Consider the following 22,964-nt stretch of genomic DNA (forward strand, 5'->3'; position numbering starts at 1 on the left):
AAGGCAAGAGGGTGATTGGAATGGCCGGAATTGTGTAACTTGCCCTCGGTCACATAGCCAGAGTGACAGAGTTAGGATTTGAAACCAGGCCTTTGTGACTCACTGTCATGAGGCCATGCCGCCTGACAGGGAATTGGGTTTGGTCTTCACGCCCTTCTAAGTCCTCCCGGATCAGTGTAGTAAAGGTGTACAGGGCATTCATCTGGTGCTGTGGGGCAGAGGTATTGCCAGCTGTCACAGGTGGGTCACAGCAATGTTCTTCCCATGGGACCCATGCCCTGCCTACACGGTCTCAGGGCAGTAAGAACTTCTCTGATGGCAGAGGCAGGTGGCGTGCTGGAATCGGAAGAACCCAGGCTCTGAGTCTGAATTCTGGCTCTGTCGTTGACCGGCTGTGTGACACAGTCTCTAGAGCCTGCCTGCTCTGCCCTGCTGCCCTCAGTCTCCCCCTTATTTTTTGTGAAGTAGAAATACTAAATGTTTCTTTAGAGGGCTTTGTCAGGATTAAATAAGATGATGTCTGTAAAGTACCTGGCACACAATAAGTGCTCAACACATGGTAGCATTTTATTATTTATTGTTATTACATGAAAAAAGTAATACTTTTCTTTGAAAATCTGTGATGCTTGTGTGTAGCTCTTGTTTGAGGAATATGTTAAATGGTAAGAAATAGAATCCTAAATGTCCAGCATCCCAAAGCAGGAAAAAAAAAAGAATTGTACATTTTAAATGGTGATGGCCACTTTGAGTTGACTTTTGTGAGATTTAGAAGATCATTGTCATGTTTTAAGTTAGTGGTAAACGTTAATGAGTATGATCATGGTAACTTACACTTTTTTGAAAAAGGAAACCATAGAAACAAATTTAAAAAAAATAGAATTAATCAATAAATCTATTATTCTACAGCTTAAAAAGTTACATAACAAAGTGAAACATCTCCCATGTCCTCCAGCTGCCAATTCTGCTCTCAGAGGCAACCACTGTTAACAGTTTGTTGTGTGTTCTTTTTGTTTTGTTTTTTACCTTATTAATATATCATGAGTGTTTTTCCATTTCATCTTTTGTAGCTCACCTTTTTAAAATACATTTAACAGCTTGAGGTATAATTTACATACCATAAAATCCATCTATTTTAAATGTATAATTCAGTGATTTTATTAATCTTACACTTTTGTGCAATCATCACCCTAACCCAATTTTAGAACACTTCTGTTACCCCCAAAAGTTCCCTTATGCCTGTTTGCTGTCAGTCCCCCAGCCCACTCAGAGATAACTATTTATCTGTTTTCTGTCTTTATAGGTACTCTTTTTTAGAAATTTCGTACAAGTGGAATCATACAACATGCCTTCTTTTGTGTCTGACTTCTTTCACTTAGTGTAATATTTTCAAGGTTCATTTATGTGGTTGCACATATCAGTAGTCGGTGCCTTTTTCTTGCTGAGCACTGTTCCATCGTATGGTTATACCACACGTGGTTTCACTATTTGGTTAATCATGATGAAAATTTGATTTGTTTCTAGTTTTGAGGTATTATGAATAGTGCTGCTGTGAATATTCATGTACAAGTCCTTTTGTGTTGACCTATGTTTTACATTTTTTTGGGTAGATCTCTAGGAGTGAAATTGCTAGGTTGTATGGTAAGTTATATTTTAAAAGCTGCCAAGCTTTATTTCCAGAATGGCTGTATTTTACATTTCTACAAGCAATTTATGAAGGTTCTACTTTCTTCACAGGTTTTGAATGCTTGGTATTATCAGTCTTTTTTGATTATAGCTGTTCTTGTAGATATACAGTAGTATCTCATTGTGATTTTAATTTGCATCTGTTTATATAACTAATGATGCTGAGCATATTTCCATGTGCTGTTTGTCCATTCATATGTCTTTGGTGATGTGTATATTTAAATCCTTTGCCTATTTTGTAATTGTGTTGTTTGTCCTCTTATTATATGTTCTTTATATATTCTATTTATGTTTGTTATATATATATATATATATATATATCTCTCCCAATCTGTGCAGATGTATCTCCCAATCTGTAGCTTATCTTTTCATTTTCTTACAGTTTCTTTTAAAGAATAAAATTTTGATGAAGTCAAATTTATTATTTTTTTCTTTTATGAGTCTTGCTTTTTAATAAATCATTGTCTAACTCATGTCATGAACATTTTCTCTCATAAGTTTTATACTTTTAATACTTACATTTAGGGATATGGTACATTTTGAGTTAATTTTTGTGTATGGTATGAGGTAAAAATCACACCATACACAAAATTTTTTAATTTAAAAAGAAATTTTTTTAAAGTTATTATTATTACTTTTTTCACAGTATGAATATTTAGTTTTTCTGGCACTATTGTCAGAGAAACTATCCTTTCCCCTTTGAATTGTCTTGGCACCTTATAAAAAAATCAATTGACCATAAATGTTTGGGTATATTTCTTATGTTTCTATTCTGTTCCACTGATATATAAATTTATCCTTATGCCAATTCTACACTGACTTAATAATGATAGTTTGATAGTAAGTTAAAATCAAGTAACGTAAGTTCTGCAACTTTGTTCTTTCTTTTCAAAAGTACTTAGGCTCTTCTCTGTCCTTTACATTTCTATACAAATGTTAGGAGCAGCTTCTTGCTTTCTTTAAAAAAAAGATGGTACTTTAATAGGGGTGTGTAGAATCTGTAGCATTTTTTAATATAAATTTCTCAGGATTTTCTGCATATGAGACTGTCTTGAAGACACTTTAACTTCTTCCTTTCCAGTCTGTATGCTTTAAATTTCTTTTTCTTGCCTTATTACATTGGCTAGAACCACTAGTACAGGTTGAATAGAAGTGATGAAAGAGAATATTCTCTCGTTTATAATAGAAGTGAATCATTTATTTCATTGTGAAGTATGATGTTAGCTATAGGTTTTTGTAGATGCTCTTTATCATGTTGTGAAAGTTCCTTTCTCAGTTTACTGAGTTTTTTTTTTTCTTTCTTTTTTTGCATCTCTTGAGATGATCATTTGGTTTGTGCTTTATTCTATTAGTATGTGCTATACATTAATTGACTTATGGATATTAAATCACCCTTGCTTTCCTGGGATAACCCCACCTGGTCATGGTTTATAATGCATGTTTTATATTTAGCAATATTTGGTTTGTTAATGTTTTCTTAAGGAATTTTACACCTGTGTTCATGGCAGATATTGGTCTATAGTGTCCTTTTCATTTGATGTCTTTGTTTGTTTTTGGTATCAGGATAGTACTGACCATATAAAATTTGTTAGAAAATGTTCCCTCCTTCACTATATCCTAAACAAATTTGTGTAGGAATAGTATTGTTTCTCCTTGAATGTTTCACAGAATTTCCTGGTGAATCCATCTGGTCCTAGAGTTGTTATTGTTTTGTGGGAATGTTTTAAGTACAATTTTAATTTTTCAAGAAGGAATGCTTTTCCGTTTATGTGGCTTTGGTCAAGTTCCATAACCCCAAAATGGTTGCTTTTGGGGATTTTGTCCAGTTTTATACTTTATTTTGCTAAGAGGATTTGCCAACCTCTTCATATTATCACACTCCAAAATTGCTTCTCTTCTTTTTGATGGCTGTAGAAAATGTCATTTCACAGATTAAGTTTATTTAATAAAAAAATTCTTTTTCCAGTTTTTTTTTTTTAATTTTAACTTTTTTGGGGTGGGAGGTAATTAGATTTCTTTACGTATTTTTCAATTAATTTTTTATTTTATTTAATTTTTCAGTAGAGGTGCTGGGGATTGAACCCAGGACCTTGTGCATGCTAAGCACACACTACTGCTGAGCTATACCCTTCCAGTTTCCAATTTTTAAATATATTCTTAAGCAGTGCTGCAGTTAGCGTTTGTTTATATATAACCTTACTTACTCAGGCTAATAATTCACTAAAATAGGTTTCTACAAGTGAGATTGCTGGGTCAAAAGTTATACATGTGTTTAATTTTAATACTTTTCTAAACTATATTCTCCAAAATCTGTAATAGGTTATCACACTGTTAGAATGATGTAAAAGAAGGTCCACTTCTCCCTATCTTGCCTCTACTATATACTATTATTTTTTTACATTTTTGCCAGTAAGAAAAACTAAGATTGGAGTATGTTTATTTGCATTTATTTAATTGTAGTGGAGTTGGGAATCTTTTTATATGCTCTTTGATTATGAAGTGACTTGTCATGTCCTTTACTCAATTTCCAATTAGATTGGTTTTTTTCTTATTAATTATATATATGATCTTCTGATATTTTAGTGATATTGAACTTTTATCTGTTTTATGTTGTAAATACTTTTTTCTATTCTCCCATTCATTTCCTTCTAGGCATAACTGTTTTCAGTCTTTTGAAAGCCTAAATTGTAATTTATGTTTTTGTTTATTTGTTTTTAAAACAGAAAGTTGTACAAGGGATCGATTTAAACCAAATTCGAGGGCTTGGGTTTGATGCCACATGTTCTCTGGTTGTTTTGGATAAGCAGTTTCGTCCTTTACCAGTAAACCATGAAGGTAGGACCATTTTTCTCTCTTTCCCTGGTGGTGGGAGACTGGCTGGGGCCCAGGTGGAGCAGGAGATCAGGTGTCTGTTATCACTTACAGTGAAATTCAGAAGTGGAGCATGGAGGCCAGAAATCTTGTTCCTAGGGGTTGAAAGCTTGGTGAGCAGTTGGTAGGAGTAGGGTGACATGAGGGTTAGGTGGATGAAGAAGAGACTTGGCTTCATAATGCACAGGCACCACAGTAGAGAGCTTGATATAGGATGGGCACAGGATCAGGAGCTCAGAGGGAGTAGCCTTGAAACCGATACATGGTTGGGGCTGTTTCAGGGAAGGGAGTGCCTTTAGTTGCTTTGCATATGAAGCTCCTCTACCACAATCATTTGAGTGGGGTGAGAAGGTCCATTTAAAGGAAGTAGAATAGGACAGACAGGACCATATGGAAACAAATGGTCTCTATTTTCAATAGCCAGACCAAAGACATACCCATTTAATGATGTTCTAACAGACAGTCATGAGTACTATAATGAACTGTTTCAAATGTAAGTGCCACTTGCATCCATCATCAGATATTTCTGATGGGTGAGGCTGTGTCCCTTTTGGGGTACTTTAGCCAGTAGTGCTAGCACTGAGGTTTCAAACTCAGATGTCTATATGAGTTGGGTAGATAATGTCAGTGAGTATAGTGGGCATGACCTGAGAAAAACAGCAGCATATGTGCAGAGATAAACTTCAACTGATACTCAACCTTTTAATGAACTGCAGACATTTGGGATGGCGGAGGCTATGGCACACTGGAAATTGCATGCTCCATCTAAAGGCCTTGTCAGTCAGTTGTTGCCAAGACAGGTGTTACAAGCATATTTGAGACTAGGCTGTGTCTGAGTCCTTAGTAGTGGATGGTGTTGTAGCAGCATCTTTCCTAACTGGCTGCTGTGGACACTGGGCCACATTAGGATACCCTGGAACACCCTGGAATTGGAGTCAGGCTGTCCCAGATCTCTCCTTTGCTCTTACTGAGCTGTGACACCTCGAGCAAGTCATTTAACCTCTTTAATGCTCGGTTTCTTCTCTGAAAGAATTGGAATAATGAAACAGTAGCTTTGCTGTGAGAATTAAGTGGGAACCTGACATCTGAATGCTCAGAAGTTTCTCCTATTCAATTATGAATTCCTTAAGAGACTGTGTCCCACCTACTCCTATGGACCTAATGCATGGAACTGATTTTTATAAATCCCATGTCCTGAAAAAGTATGCAGATGGATGAATGATTAGAGTACAGGGGTGATGGTGACCATCTTTTACACACACACTTTTTTTTTCTTTTTATGCCACATTTACTAGTATCCTCTGTGTGCCAAGCCCTGCCTTATTAAATGTTGAAGCTTCAAAGATGAATTTGAGTGGTCCTTGTCCTCAGTGTGGCTGACCACTGGCTCATTTGGTGGTATTCTGGTGTGAGAGGGCAGGGCACTTCCCAGCTGGGCCACTTCAGAGAGCAGAGACTCCAGGGATGGGTCTGAACCTGCAGACCTCAGTTCGGCAGCAGCAAGCACTCTTCAGTTACTAGATGTTGCCAGCTACGGAGCAGGCCACTGTGGGAGGCTGTCTGCGCTTCCTTTGTTGGCTTGCTTCACATGGAGTTTAGGTGATGGTCTGTGAGGGGTGCTGGGAGGAATTCTCATTTGGGTGGGATTTTAGATGCTAGTTAAGTTCCAAGGACTCTATGCCTTCTAATCTGCTGAAATGCATGGTTTTTAACTATGGTTGCCCATTAGAATCAACTGGGGAGCTTTTGAAGTGACCAGTTCATGAGCCTTACCCCCAAGGTTTATATTCAGTGGGCTTGGGGTTAGACCAGGACACCAGTGTTTTTAGAAAGTTTCCTCTGTAATTCCAGTATGTGGAGAATCCCTGGGTGCAGATGAATGGATAGCTAAAATATTAGGAGCAGGAACATTAGAAGCGGAGGAAGAGTTCTCTATTAAACCTGCTCATACATGCACACTCTTGGATGCCATCTTTTTCTCATTGTAGGTAGAATTGCCTCCTGTTAACAGCTCTTCTATTAAAAGGATAGCTAGGTTACAACCCTAAGTATAAGCACTGAAAAATTTTACTTCACCTAAAAGTTTAAAATGTACCCATTCATCAGATGCATCCAGCTGCAGGTGCCCCTCACTGGTTTCTGCCTTTCAGCAGGTTCTATTAAGGTTAGGTGTTTTTATTTGAAATGGATTAGCTTGTGCTAGAAAATGAAATTTGAATTTTGAGGGTGAGTTAAAGGATCTTTAAGGACTTTCGCCTACCTGAAAGTGACCAGTTCTTGATTGGTTAATTGGAGTAATTCGTGAGGAGCAGGGAGTAGGATCAGGGAATTAAACATCACCATTAAAACCAAACTCACAAGACTGACAAAACTTACCATCTTTAAGATGGTAGCCAAAAAAATGAAAAAAAAAATCTCAAGTAAATTAAGTACAATAGTTTAAGAACTCTGATTTACAGGATAAAATAGTCTCATTGTTAGCCTTTTCTTATTTTGTCTTTCTTCCTTTGAAGATCAGATCAGCACTGGGTTGGACATTGGTGGCATTGCTGTATGTGTCCTACCTCTGCAAACTCAGACTGTAACTCTGGTTGAATCATTCCAGCCACAGGCGCTCTTGGGAGAGAGAGGGAACAAGGGTGGTAATTTAGGGTCATGGAGGAAGTGACTACCTAGGCTGCTCTGCAGCAGAAACCTAATATATTTAGATGGTTTTGCTGAATTATAGTCATTTCCTCCAAGTATCCCTGGAACGCCTCCTGTGGGATATTCACAGTATTAATTGAATGAACACATGGGTGAATAATCTGCCCTAAGGTAGACTGGCTATGTATCCCAACTTCTGCTCTACCAGATTGTTTCCACTTCTCTTAAAATATGACACCTCCTTGGGTCTGTGCTCTGTTTCATGTGTGGTCTCTATTGGGTGACTCCTGCCCCTTTACTCTGTCTTCACCTGGCTCACCAGGAGCCAGTCATTTTCGGAACTAATCTGAAGCTTTCCTGCCTCTTGGATGCTCTTTGTGCAGCCTCAGGCTCCGCTCACTGGGGTTTTCTCCATGCTTCTCCTCCTCTGGGCTCCATGTTCAGGATTCTGTCTGACAGTCATCATCATCACACCCGACAGACTGCTTTTTTCCACTTAACCACATGCTCCGTGGGAGAGAGACTGTAGCACCTTCTTGATATCCCAGCACCCAGCACTGTGCCTGGCATGTAGCAGGTGCTCAATAAAAGAGTAAATGAACTTTCAGTGGAGTCATTTATTTGTGATTTTCTGCAAGAACTGAAAAAAAAAAGATGAGCTTTCAGATTGTTGTCTATAATGAACATTATTAATGAATAATCATAATAAAGATAATAAAGTAATTGATTCTGCACAATTCTCATTGTGTCATCCTGAGAGCCTCTTCATGTAGAGGCAGTAGTAGCTGATCAGTCTGTCTTTATAGTTGAAAGTTTAGCAACAGGTGTTTTTGTCTTGAAGCAGTGGCAGATACATTCTGTACAGTATTTAAGAAGCGATACTGATACTGTCCCCCCATGTGTGTGTGTTTGCACATCTGCATGTGTGCCTACACACCCACATTCTGATTCCATGATGCTTCTGGAATGGGACCTGGACATCAGTATTTGTAAAGCTGTCCCAGGAGAAACCAGAGCTTTGAGCACTTTCGTTATACAGTAGAATCATTCAGCTGTTTTAAGAAAGTCTTAGACGTACCTATGGAAGGTTTCAGGTACTTTCCCTTATTTTCAAAGTGTTACTATTGTTTGAGGAGTTTTGGGGGGACCTGAAATCTCTTCAGGTAGGCAAACCAGTGACTGAGTTCTTGACTCATTATGATGATGATGATCTAATTTTTTTATTATTTATTTTTGTTGACATATTGTCAGTTTACAATGTGTCAGTTTCTGGTGTACAGCGTAATGTTTCAGTCGTATGTATACATACATATATTCATTTTCATATTCTTTTCCATTATAGTTTACTACAAAATATTGAATGTAGTTTCCTGTGCTATACAGAAAAACTTATTGTTTATCCATTTTATGTATAGTAGTTAGTACCTGCAGATCTCAAACTGATGATCTAATTTAGACCTAGATGTCTTCGGTTGATTTTTTTTTGTAAGTTTTAAAAATTCTTTTCCAAAGATATGCAAGAGTAAGGAAAATAAGATAGCCGCCTCTTCAGTACCTGCTACTGAGGATAAACAGGTGAAGTTTTGCCATATTTGCCACAAGTCCTTTTTTTTTTTAAAAAGAATCACTTGAAGCTTCAGTCCCTGCCTTCCCCCTCCCCCACCCCCTCTGCCCAGCAGGTGACCTCTCTGCTGTAGTCCGTGTTCACAAACACATTTCTTCTGTGCTTCTACCACATGTGTGTACACTAGCAACAACAAACAGTATATATGGTGTTTAAAAATATTCCAGCTGGTGTCATTATTCATGTTGACATGTGTAGCTCAAGTTTAAATTTGTTTTAATTTATTTATCTATCCTCTGCATGGATCTACTCTCAAAGCACACTTTGTGCTTTTCCCAGCTGTGAGTTAGCAGGCATGTCTTTAGCCTTGGAGTCAGTTTGTCATTGAGAATGGCCTAGATCTCAAAGTTGTTTTGAGGATTAAATGAGATGATGTGTGTACAGTGTTTAGCACTGGGCTGGGGACACACACACACACACACACACACACACACACACACACACACACACACACACATACATACACACACACACACGGCATTATAAACACTTGTTCTTAGCAAAATTATATAATTGCTGTAATTATTTTGCCAACAAATAATCTGTGGAGTACCTGGCTCAGTTACTCTTGGATCCCTTTTATCTTTCCTGTTTATAATCTCCCAGGTATGTTCATTGCTGTTCTCTGCATTTTGCCATCCAAGGAAGCAGAGGGCTGTAAAAAGAGCGCTGGTTTGGCCATCAGTGCGTGATGCGTTAGGAAAGGCTGGGGAAGGGGGGGAGGAGTGATTGGTTCCCATGTGGCTGTAGGATGGTAGAGGTGGGATGTGAGGGGCACTGTGCATGCTCCTTTTCTAGCTGGTTTTAAATTCTGATTTCTGTGATTTATTTCTCTAAAGGGCCTACTAGGTGACAGGTACATGCCATATCCCGTATGCACATTGTCTCTTGTTCAATGAATGAAAAGTCCCAATTAATCCTTGTATGCTACTAGGTGCTGTTATCCCCATTTTATAGATAGGCTAAGAAAAATTAGATAACTTTCTCAGTATCACTGCCTATACTGAAAGAGCATTTCCCACCAGGTCTGCCTTGTTCCAAAATGGAAAAAAATTCCAAGACTTCCTGCTCCACCAAACAAACCAAAAGAGGGAGGATAAAGCACTTAAATTAACTAATTTTAATTAAAGTGACTAGAGGAAGTGGGAATATAAGCAGATAAAAGTCATTGTGTAGATGTGTATGGTGTATTACACCGCTGAAATATTTGTCCATATTTAAAGGAGACATCCCTTAAAAAGCTGAAGTATTGTTTTAGGCTTATTTCAGAGGCTCTTTTCTTGAGTATATACCCAGTAAAGTTTTTCTAGAATAGAAGGGAAAGGAAAGGAGGGGGAAAAGTTGAGAGAATGAATAACAATACAATTAATCGAGTGAATGATAATATAATTAACCAGTGGACCTTGACTTGTTTTTCGAGGAGACCCTGGGACTGTATTCAAGGAGCACATCTCTTGAGGGGAAATTCGAGGTTCGGGTAGAATGTACTAGTCAGTGTTGGAGGTGGCCCTTTCACTTGTTTGTTGTTGATGTATGAACTTATGTACGTACTTGTGCAGGTCTCTGCGCTTGGGAATATGTAAATGCTCCCTTGACTTACAGGGGTAAGGATGCGCCTGTGTCCTCATCTCCCCTGTTTTTTCTAGGGAATTCACATCAAAACATCATCATGTGGCTGGACCACCGGGCGGTCAGTCAGGTCCACAGGATCAACGAAACCAAGCACAGCATCCTGCAGTACGTCGGGGGCGTGATGTCTGTGGAAATGCAGGCCCCGAAGCTTCTGTGGCTAAAAGAGGTAAGTGCAAAGGGTTGAGGAGGGATTGCTAATAATAGCAGAGGATTCCATCTATTGAATCTATTGGTACCAGGCACCCTGCTGAAGTCTGTAATGTTTGATTTTTCCAGCAAGTCTCTGAGGAAGTTTGTTCCCTCTTTATTGTTTAGGTCATAGTTAAATCATTGTGCTTTTATATACTTAACTCATGCAAGGCACTGTGATGAGTATTTGACACAGATTATCTCTCTGAATCTTAGCAGCAACCTGATAAAGTAGTTTTTTTCCTTTTGTCTGTTTTGTGAAAGCTAAAGTTAATAGAGATTTGTCAACTCACCCAAAGTGACTCAGTAAGTATACAGCAGAACCAGGATTTGAATCTAAAAATGGCTGATTCCAAAATTGGTTCTCTTAATATCCAGTAGTGTACCAAAGTTCAGAGAGGTTAATTACCATTCCAATTAGAAAGTGGCAGAACTTTCTCTGACCAGAACCTTCTTTCTCTGCATACTTGTAGTCCCCAGTGAGTAATCTTTGTCCTTGGTAGCATTTTAAGGAAAACCTTTCTCATCTCACCTGAACTTGAGTTTCCATGTCCTTGTGTGATAAGGTGATCTCTGGACAGAGCACTTGCAGGTGGTTCCCATTTCCAGATGTTAGGATCATTTATGAAGTGAGGAGAATGGTGATGTCAGCTTCATGGTTCACAGTAGAGATGGATGTGTGAGGAAGTTCAAGTCCTCTGGGAACCTCAGGGACTTGAAAACCCCTAGGTGGTCTGGTGAGGAGGGACTCCATCTAATGGTAAGACCCAGCGTGATTCATTTACTGGCTCTGAGGTTTCAGGTGGGCTGAGTCTTCAGTTTCACAGGTGTGGGCTAGGGCTGGGGGAAGCACCCTTGTGCTGAGGTGTTCGTGGATTGCCACCATGGGGCAGAAGAGAGAAAAGCAAAAAGGGCATCAATAATCAAGGCAGGCTTGGCTTTTATTTGTTTAGTATATTGAGCTATTTTGCGAGTTTTAATTTGCAGGAAGATTTCTATACTTGTGGAAAGTTAGAAAACATAGAGTGTTTTAGGAATTGGGGATTTCAGGATCCTAATTCTGACTCTACTAACATCACACTATATGACTTGGGAAGGCAGCTGTGCTTGCCACTATACCACCAACACCTCACACTCACACACTGTGTGACTTTGGGCAAAGCAATTCTCACACCAGGCCTCACTCTTTCCATGTATAAACTGAGAGGGTTGGACTGGATCCATTTGAAAACTTGATCCAAAAACACCCTGAAATACATATCAGAATATAGAAGTGCTCTGCACTGCCTCCACTCTGTGTTCTATAGGCTTTGAATGATTTAATCCTAACAAGCTCTGCCTAGTAGATTGCGTGGGAAACTGAGGCTGAGAGAGAAGGTTATATGATTTTCCCAGATGATAGAGCCAGAATTTAAACCTGTATCTACTGTTCTCCAAATCCCAGCTCATCCCATTAGTTATGCAGTATTAAAATCCTTCTGTAAAGCATGCACCTCAGGAAGGACCAGGAACAAGGGTGGTGGTATTCTTCAGGTCAGTCTAAATACGGTGCAAAAGAACAAATGGGTTGGATATATCACCCTTCTTGGCCACAGGTAAGGAAGAGCTATTCTGAATTAAGTGAGGATGGGGCAGGTGGTCACTGGTACAGTATCAGGGTCTTATTGAGCACCTGCTTCATAGCCAGCTCTGGGCTGCATATCCCAGGAGATCTAAATATACATCCAGTATGAATCTGTCAGGATATTTACCTGTGCACTTGAGATCACCTGTACTAAATAAAGCCATAGAAAATAATTAAGTTCTCGATTTAGTGGCAGTGATTATAACCTAAGACTGACTATCCATTCATCCATCTATCTAATCAATTCCATTTCAGAATTTGCAGAATAAGGCTCTAAACAGTGCCTCACTATATATTTAACTACCTGAAGGTTGAGCCTCAGATCTGTTTTTAAAATTTTTTTAAATTTATTTTTATCTTTTGATAAGCAAGCACAAGAATCCTTGCTGAGAATTCCTTTGGTTTTACTGTGATTGCAAGTTCAAAATCCAAGCTACTTCTAAAATCAGTTTTTACATCTTCTCCTTAAAGCCTGCCAGTATGGCTTATAGCTCACAAACTTTAATGTGTAAATGAATCACCTGGAGATCTTGTTAAACTGCAGATTCTGATTTAGTAGCCAGGCAGTGGGAACTGGGAATTTGCGTTTCTAACAAGCTCCCAGGTGATGCTGATGTTGCTGGCCTGCAGACTTACAAAACCACTTTCAATTCTAAAGGCTTGTATCTTGAAAACATCCATCTGTGAAGAATTAGGAAACAGTACATTCTTTTTAGAGGGATTATGGGAAACTGAGGCCCAGAAAAGTACGTTAGCTTGAATAGCTGTTCAACAGCACGTTCAAAGTCAGAACCTGAGGCTCTGTGCTAAGTTCAGTGGGCTGCCATTTGTTTACTCTTTATTCCTTCTTTAATTTGCCAAATCTTAACTAAAGTCCTGCTTTGAACCAGGAGTATGGTCGGCACTGGGGACATGGGCATGAAGAGGACTCATCCTTACCCTTGAGGGGCACAGTGTCCCCTGGGGACAATGGTGGGGGGAACATAAGGTGTAAAGACACATAGAGCCAAAGCCATCAGAAGATGAACTAAGCACAGGAAAATGCAAAGTGCTTTGGGGGAAAATAATTTGCTTTCTGGACAAGTTACTTGAGATGATCCTCAAGATGATACAGGAAAAATGGGGTGAGAGAGAATTGCCGTGTCCCAGGTCTCAGTTGAGTCCCTAGGATGCACCCTGTCAAGTGAGCATCCCTGGCTTTGGGTAGGAAAGAATTTAAGAGTGAGCCATAGTTGAGTGAAAGTAGATTTATTCAAAGAAATACATACTCCATAAGCAGAATGTGGGCTATCTTAGGAGGGAAAGCAGCCATGAGGTGCAGGGTTGTTAGTTTTTATGGACTCAGTAACTTCATATGCTAACAAGTGGGAGGATTATTCCAGCTACTTTGGGGAAGGGGCCAATTCCCAGGAATTGGGCCACCACCCATTTTTGGACCTTTTGTGGTGACCCTGGGAACTGTCATGGTGCCTGTAGGAGTGCCATTTACCATGCTAATGTATTACAATGAACATATAATGAACCTCAAGGTCTGCTAGAAGTCAAATCTCCTGCCATCTCGGGCCTCAGCGTCTGCTGGGAATTGAATCTTCTGCCATCTTGGTGCTAATTGCTGTGTCATTCTTTTAATGGTTGTGCCCTGCCCCCATACCTCCTGTCTCAAAGATACAAGCGGAGATTTTGCCTAGTAGGGAAGAAGACAGAAAGGATATTTTAGAGAGACCGTGGTTCATTATGGTAAGGCTCTTGGTCCCAGGACAAGAGCCTGGGATACCTCCGTGAGTGTAGTTGGGAAGAAGGCCGGGTGAGTAACCCAGGCTCAGTTTGTTAAAGGCTTATTTGGTGATAGAGATTAGTTGATGGTTGTTAGTCCAGGGGGGAATTGTCTTAAATATCTTTGGCTTGAAGGGTGAAGCAATTGGATTAGGGATGAGACAATGTGTATGGGAGGGAGTAAGAATCAGTTTTCTTACTTTCCTGATTATAGCACTTAGTTGGCCTTTCTTTGCTCTTAGGATAAACTCTAAAATTTGTAACATGGCTCAGAAGATGGTATATGATGTCATTTCCCCACCCTTCCCCTCTTCTTACAGTGTGTCCCTCATTTTGCTCACTCTGATCCATCCACGGGGACCCACTCAGGTGCCTCAAACACACCAGCTCTTTGCTACCTCAGTGTCTTGACTAGGGGATGGCAGAACACGGTTGTGGGCTAGATCTGGCCTGCTGCCTGTTTTGGGGTGTCCTGGGAGCTAAAAATGGGTTTTACATTTTCAAATTTTTGAAAAAGAATCAAAAGAAGAGTAATATTTTGTGACTTGTAAAAATGATATAAAATTAAAATGTTAGTGGCCATAAATAGAGTTTTATTGGAACCCAGCCACACTCATTCATTTATGTACTATCTATGGTGCTTTCCCACTGCAGTGGCAGAGCTGTGCTTTTGAGAAGGACTGCATGGCCTGCAAAGCTGAAAATATTTAATCTCTGGACTGTTAGAGAAAAGGTTTGCTGACCCCTGGTCTTGACTATGCTGTGATGCTGTGCCTTCTGCTTGAATGTTCTTCCTTCTACTCACCATTGATTCTAACTCATCATGTAGGTCTCAGCTGTATTGTCACATCCATAGAAAAGCCTTTCCTGACTCTCAAATAAATCAGAGGCCTCTTGTCATTGTACTCTTTACTTTACTTCATTGAATCTTTCATAAATTGTAATGATATGACAATTTGTATAATGATTTGTGTAAAGCTCTCCCCCTCCAACCATTGTAATCCACAGGAGGATGGAGATTATATCCATTTTGTTCATTGCTGTGTCTCTATCCGTAATCAAATGCCTGGCACATAATAGATACTCAATAAATAGTTTTTGAATGATTTGAGTGGCCTATTGAGGGGCTATTGCAGTTCTCCAGGTGAGAAGTGATGAGACCTGAATTAGGAGAGGAGATGGGTTCCAGCATTGTTAGGAGTTGATGTCAGCAGGACATTGAGGCTGATTGGCCATGCGCAGTGAGCTAGATGGAGGTGTCAGAGCTGACCGCTCATTTCAGTATTGCTGTCATTCATGTGCTCCTTGTCCTTAGCCTGGGATCAGATGTCAGAAGGGGTTGGACAGAATTTGGAGTTCAGACTTCCCCACAGACAGAAATGATGTACTAGGACCACTGTAGCTCTTGGGCAAAGTCACTTGGGTCCTAGTTCTGCAATATGGAATTTTAATCATGTCCTTTAACATTTAAGGCTTATGTGTTTTAGGTTGATGTATGTCTCCTTAATAAGAATTGTCAGATAAAAGGAAAAATGCCATTTGAATTTTTCATAACCCCCAGCAGTCTGGCTTTTCCATTTGGTCTCAATGATTCTGACTCTCATCTTAATGAAGGCCAAATGTAAATTCAATTCTGTCAGGCTGGAACAGCTGGAGTCTCCTATCTTTATAAACATGAAACTTTGTAGGGTAACAAGGTGCAGACTGAGGAAGGTCAGAAAAGTTAACGGGCTGATGCCAATCCTGACAGCTCAATGTTAATGGAAGATAATTAACTGGCTTGTAGGGGATGCATGGAGATATTCCAATCTGTCTTTTAACACATTTCCTCTTTTTGCCATTGTCAGCAGAGCAGAAAGCTAATCACTTTATAGTTTGCAATTTTCATTGTTGGTTCCAAAGGTCTGGAACCAACTGGCTGGAATGTCAGAGGATTTCTTTGATGGGTTTAGAAAATATCTGTGCCCTTTTCACATCCCTAGTCCATGCCCGTCTGCTTCTGTTTCCCTGATAACATATTGGGAAAATGAGTAAATGATTCTCTGATTGGTTCTAATTTACTTTTTCCTGTGTATGTAGATTCTTGGGAGAAACCTGGGAGTTTGGATGCCCAGAGAAGTGGCTTGATAACTTCCTGCTACCTATGGAAAATATCAGTTGAATACTTTGCAGTAGGAACTATTGAAAAGAAAACTCTATTAGACTTTAGGAAATCCTGGTTCTCGTTCCTTCTGTACAATGAGGGTCTTGCTCTAGCTCATTTTTAGTGCCTTGACTGGCCTTATTTGTTCATTCTTCTTGATGATACAGTATCATCTATTCTCTTTAGGTTTCTCATCTTTAAACTTTATGAAAGATAAACAGTGTAAGTTCCTTTCTTGTAAATTCACCATATCTTTTCTGATGGCATATGGTGGAAACTTCATTCTTTCTCTGTTATTTTCTCTGGCTTTAAATTCCATTCATAGACTGATATAATAATATCTGGTCTGATATTATTTACCTACATTTATCAGATCATAACAATAGAACTTAATACAAGGTAATGAGGAACTTTAGAAGATAGAACACTGTTCTGTAACAACAAAAAAAAAGTACAGGATTTGAAGACAAACACACTTGCATCTAAATCTTTCTCCACTGTTTACCAATTTTGCAACCTTAGGCTATATCAACTTCTCTGAGTCTCATCATGCTTAGCTGCACAATGATGTTAATAATATCAGCCTTGTAGAATTATTGTAATTTAGTCACATGTTTATAAAATATCTCATACAGTAGATATTCAAATAGTAGTTTAATTCTCACTTCCATTGTGTTTAAAAATTTTTATGTCTACTGATGGGCTCGCCAGTAACATCCTACCGTCAATCTAGAGAATTTTAAACACTAGAATATCTTATTTCATGTAGTTGGCTACAATGAGTGGTATGTTTTTCCTGTTTGAATAGTAGCTAAGGAAAGCATCAAAAAATGACCACAAAGTTGTCAGAGACAATCACAGAAAATAGACAGTAGAAGAGTATAAAACATGCTTTTAGAGTTGTTCATTTATTTGAATCATCCACATCCTGCGTGTAATACCTGTACCAGAAGGCAGTCAGCTTTGAGCTGCAAAACAGATCAATTTACTGAATACCTTCTACTTGTTTCCCCTAAAATTTACCAATGCCTTCAGTCCCAGAATTATTTTATTCCACAAGCATTATTTTATTTAATCTTTACACTAGTCTTGTGGGATAGATATTCTCTCTTTTTATAAATGAGGAAACTGAGGCTCAAAAAAGTGAAATGACTTACTCCTAGTCTCATACCATATAAGTATACGTACCTCAAGGCATCAAGGGCCATACAACAGCTCCACCCCCATCCCCCTCCTAGCAGGGTCTGTGCAGTTCACTCTGGGAACCCAGAGGTGGTCTCTGCCTTCAGTAAATTACAGTGTTACTGGACTAAGTGATAAGAACATAATAAGGAAATAGATGAAAACAGTAGCTAAAGTGTGTCTTGTGCCTGTTATATTTATAGCACTTTTCTAAGCATTTTTATCCATGTTAAACTCATCTAATCCCCACAACCACCCTATGAAGTAAGTCTCATCTTTTACAGATGACAAAACAGCCTCAGAGATGTTAAACAGCTTGCCTAAGGTTATTCAGCTAATAAGTGGAGAGACTAGGGTTTGAACCGTAGCATTTCAGATCCGCAGTATGAGTTTATCACCATTTCATTCTATTGCCTCTTCAAGTGTTTTCCTTGCAGGGTTTGAATAAACTAGTTTAGGGAAGAGACTTGTAAGCAACAGCTTCAGGAGAATCTGAGGCTGGGAACTGTGGGTGGTGGGTTCATCTTTTTCATTTGGAAAGTATTAGTTGAGTGTCTCCTACGTGATGGGCACTATGTTGGGCACTGGGGATGCCAAAATGAGCAAGACAGATGAGGGCCCTGGGTAGGTTTCTGGGAACTTAGACTCTAGTGGAGCGAGGGAGAAAATAGACAAGAGGCAAATATATGTACGGAGTGGTTTTGTTTTCTGGAAAAGGCTATGAAGGAAAAATGCACTTGAACAGAACTGGCATAGCTAGTGTGTTCTCTTGGGAGGTTTTGGTTGACAAGAATGATGAGATTTTCAGGAAGAGGGAGCAGCAGATTCACTGAGGGGAGGAAAGCACCTGTGAGATCAGCATAGGCAGGGCCGGTGGGGGACGAGCCAGGCAGAAGTGGCAGGAGGAGGGTTGGAGAAGTGACCAGGGGCCAGATCTGCATGGCCTTGAGGTCCTGGTCAGGAATTTGGATTTTATTCCAAGAGCAGTGGGAAATGGTTGATGGATTTTAAGCATGGGTGTGACATGATCTGTTTTATGACTTCAAAAAAAAATCCAGAATATGAAAACGAATATATGTATGTTCGTGAATGACTGAAGTGTTATACTGTACACCAGAAATTGCACAACACATTAAGCTAACTATATACTTCCATAAATGTATCTGTGTGTGTATACATAAATACATACATATATATATATATATATATATGAAAAAAATTCTTTTGGCACATACTGGGTAGATAATAAATATTTGTATAGCAACAACAAAGTTTACTCTATAACGTTAAAGGGAAAACAATTCCAGGGCTGTGCAGTCTTATAAATGCATTTGTTTTAAGAAATTTCCAGTAGGGAAAAAAAGACTGGCTGTATATACAAAAAGCAACAATGAGACACTATGGATGGTTGGGATAGTTTGCTACTGTTAGAGCACAATGCTTATGCTTTTATTACTATCTTAGTAATTTCCCATTAAAGAATGATCTTGTTAGTCCCAGCTAACCTTTCTGGTTGACAATACTTCATTATTTAGCATGGGATTTTTTTTCTTCTTGGACTTGTTTTCCTAAAAAGTGCCATATGAGGGACTTCATGTGCAGGATGTCATCTAAGTCCCTTAGTGACACAGTATTATTATCCCCTCATGTTGATGAGGAAAACAAGACCTAGAGAGCTTAAATAGCTTCCCCAAAGCTATACAACAAGTGAGTGGTTGACCCAGGGTTCTCCCCAGGTCCAGCCTGCCTCCAGCCCCGTTGGCCCTCACTGCCTTTGCTCAAAGCGTGCTTGTTTTTGCCCACGTGTGGTTATAGGCTAGCAGCTCACACACTGAATCTGGTCCCCAGATGGGCTTTGTTGGACCCACCCTGTGCTAGGAAAAAAAAAAAGTTCTTTTTTTGAATTAGTTTCCAGTGTTTAAGAACTAAGAAATTTCACATAAAAATCCAGATTTTCCTGCTTCTCTAGAAAAAAATAACGAAAGGACTTGGCAGTCCTGGGTTCACATTCCCATGTGGCTAGAATCTGCCAGAGCTGAGTAGGGGCTGCGCCCTTGAAAAGGAGTGTCCTTCATTTCACAGCAGACCCCACCCAGCCTGCTTCACTCATTTCCTTTTCCAGCACTGCCCTTCTAGGCACTTGGATTTGAGACCCAGGCTGTGGAAATTTGCTCAAGGAATCCATCATTACTTTCCCTATACAAAATGCTTAGAGAAATGGAAAGACTTTCCAGATGGTGAATTTCTTGGTCAGTGGCTCTAAGGATACCATACCCATATTCTCTTACACCTCTGGGTCTGTGCTGAGGTCTTCCTTCTGCCTGGCAAACATATAATCATTTCTTTCTTCACTTGGGAAAGCTGATACTAGTTCTTCAAACTCCAGGAAGCCTTCCTTGACTTTCTCCATTGAGTGTTGATTAGAGTCCTGCCCTCTGTCCCCCGTGGCATCCTCTCCTTACCTCTACCCTGAAAATTATTAATTACTACACTGTATTTCACCTCATTTATCTCTGTATGCCTGGTGTCTAGGGCACTGCTTAGCATCTAACACTAGTCACTCAATAAATATTTTAATGGATGGAGGGATGGATGGATGAACGTACTAAATCATTTAGCATGCCGTTTTTTATTGCTGGGTGTGTCTGTCCGATAGTTCCAAAGTAAAGATCCACTGCCCATTGAGCACAAGTGTATTTTCTCTTCCCTGTTGTGGAAAAGGAAGTTTGGAACATTACTTCTCCTTTCCACCCCAGAGCCACCCATTGGCTGCAGTCTGTTACCTTGAGTCACAACTTACTTTGTGAGTGAAGTGAAGTAACGCCTCCCCTGCTTCTTTGGACGTGGAGGTGACTAACCCCTTTAAGATGCTCGCTTCCCTCGCCCCCTGCAACAAAATCCAAGATGCATCAACTGAATCAAGCAAGCTCTCTTTAGAATATTTATACCAGGGCTCTGTTACTTTCGTACCAGATTCCCAGCCTTTGAGCACCGCGGACAGGATCGTCAGCTGTTGTTAGGGCATCTGTTGTGGATTTTCTCTCCAGGGTGGTCTTCCCATAAACTGGGCTCATAACTAAGTATATGGAGTGTCGAGGCTGATGGGCTGCCTTCATGACCTGCACAGTGAATCCCTCTCATCCTGCATTTGCGTATTTGATTGATGCCATATAGGTGCTGTATTCTTTTACTTTTGTAGTCCAACAAAATCATTTTAAAAAACAGACCAAAAATCTTAAAAAAGGGACTTAGCGTGATCCCTAATAACATTTAATAAATGTCAACTATTATTATAGTGCTATATTTTGCATTTTACTTTATGGCTTATAGCAGACTTGTATATATGTTTTCTTTATTTGATTGATGATGACATGGATTTGCAAGTTAAATATTACTATTTGCTACATTTTATGGGCTTTAAAGCTTCAAAGAGATGCAGTGAGTTGTCCACAGGTATCAGGATTGGGTCTTCATGGAGGTCCTTTTGGCTTTAAATCCTGTCTTTTGTTTTTTCTTCCTGCTGCACCGTGTTCCTTCCTCATTTAGGTTGGTGGATTCTTGGCTCCGTAAGAACAGGGACCAAATCTCTCTCTCCATACTTGGATGTTGTACACCCTGACCCAAACACAATTCTTGGTGTTGAAAACATTTAAGAAATATTTGCTAAATGAATTCTTGTTTCCTGGTCAGAGCCAGACTTAGGGCTGTAGTAGCAGAGCCCACGCGCCCAGCTTCATGCTGCCAACCATCCTGACCACTGTGTAGGGATGTCATCTACTCTAGGCATTTTCAGTGTAACCAGACAGGTGAGAGAAAGATTACTAAGTTTGGCTGGCTTTATCCCTACATGGTATTATTCAATATAAAACAGAAATTGAACAAAGTTATTTTATCACAGTGATTAAAATGGAGGTTACACCTATTGGAGGAAGATACTGTCTTTAGAAAAGACAGTAAAAAAGGCAATGTGTTTAATGTGTGTTATGATATAAGAACTCATTAGCACAGTCGACTTTGTTGAGGTCAACTGTCAGCTTGGAAATCTGGAGCCCTGGCTATGTAGATGTTAATTGGGAAAAGGGAGGAGACAGGCCAGAAGTCAGAAAAGATGCAAGTCAGGGCCCTCTTCTGGAGGGGTAAATAAATCTCATTTCTCTGAACATGTGGGTTGGTTTTACTTTTTGCTTGTTTGTTTGTTCAGTGGTCTCGAAAATGAGAAGAACTGTTCTGATATTGTAAGGATATATTCATTTAATCAGTGAAACATTCCTTTAGTAACTATTATGAGGGAGGCACTGTGTCTGGTGATGGGAATGCAAGGTGGAAGCTAAGAGCATCCTTTATCTCAAGGAGCTCCCAAGTCTAAGACCCCATGTAAGAGATTGTGAAAGCCATTTCCCCCCAACATTTTATTATCAAAATTTTCAAACATAAAGAAAAGTTGAAAGAATTTTACAATGAACAGCTTAGTACCATGACTTGGATTCTGCCATTAAGATTTTACTGTACTTGGTTTATCATGAATATATCCATCTGTCTTTCTATCCATCCATCAATCCACCGTAAGTTTTTGAAGTAAGTTGAGACATTATTATACTTGTGAAAGCAGTTTGAAATATTAAAGACACATACTAAATTTCTTTTCTGAGACACTTACTAAATTCTATTTAAGATATTGACTCTATTTGATTGCTGTCTACATACATCATTACAATCTACTAAATGTCAATCACATGCTTTTAGGCCAGCCATCTCATTTAATTTATACGAAAATCCTATGAGGTAGGTGTTATTACTTACTTTGCAGATAGAGAAGATGAAGATGGATTGAGTTAGTTGGATTACACCTACTGACTCTGTTACTAATGGTAATGCTGGGATGGAAAAACCTGGGTTTTCTAACTCTAAGAAATGAATTTAAGAAGGAGCTGTAAAGGCTAACTGGTCAACTCCAGTCTTTATCAGGCAAAGTCCACCTGTCTACCTTATAGATGAGACAGCTAGGTAAAGAGAGCTAGTTCTCTTAGCTTACGTTTCAAATCCCAGATAACACATTTGTCTACTTAAATCTTTAAGATAAATATGATCTCTAGAGTAAAATGTTATCCTAAGTTAGACCCACGATTAAAGAGTCAGGCTCGAGAATGGGTGAGATCTAAGATTTCCTCCACTACACAGATTCCAACCCAGTCCTCTTTTATCTGTGCTCTAGCACGTTAGAGTTACTTCTTAAAGAGCTGGCCTCTTCCTTCTTTTGGCATTCACTTGAAATGTTTGTAGTTTAAAAAAAATGAATAAATGACTCAACTAGTTCCTTACCTTTTCTGAACCCGGAGGTCCTGGAAGTCCCTTCTGCAGCTAAGACCCCACTGGAGGCTGGTCTCCATGCATGAAGCTGTGTCCTCTCTGCTGGTTGAATAATAAGTGAGTCAGGGACCCCCATAAAAGCCCACGTCTCTCTGAATCCTTCCTGTATAGAAAGGCTATGGGTTGGGTAAAACTTGTGAGCAATCTCAGTAATAAAAGAAGATCTGATCTCAGCTCTACAGCCTCATCAGTACTCCTACCCACACCCTCTCAAAAAGCTGTGTTAATCT

General features: G+C 39.4%; 1 protein-coding gene and 1 long non-coding RNA gene across 2 annotated transcripts in view; one reads left to right on the forward strand and one right to left on the reverse strand.

Moving 5' to 3' along the window:
- Window positions 1-22,964, forward strand: part of FGGY (FGGY carbohydrate kinase domain containing) — a 300,360-nt gene that overhangs the window by 9,161 nt on the left and 268,235 nt on the right. The window contains 2 exon segments of the mRNA XM_032494401.1: window positions 4,407-4,518; window positions 10,471-10,622. Coding sequence (XP_032350292.1) covers window positions 4,407-4,518; window positions 10,471-10,622 — 264 coding nt within the window.
- Window positions 11,193-22,922, reverse strand: LOC116668030. Its single transcript, XR_004325076.1, has 3 exons — window positions 22,687-22,922; window positions 20,168-20,254; window positions 11,193-11,505 (listed from the first exon to the last, which is right to left on the reverse strand). It is a non-coding gene; the product is annotated as an uncharacterized LOC116668030 (long non-coding RNA).

The sequence above is a fragment of the Camelus ferus genome, chromosome 13 (genome assembly GCF_009834535.1).
Source record: "Camelus ferus isolate YT-003-E chromosome 13, BCGSAC_Cfer_1.0, whole genome shotgun sequence".
In the NCBI taxonomy this organism is placed as follows: Eukaryota; Metazoa; Chordata; class Mammalia; order Artiodactyla; family Camelidae; genus Camelus; species Camelus ferus.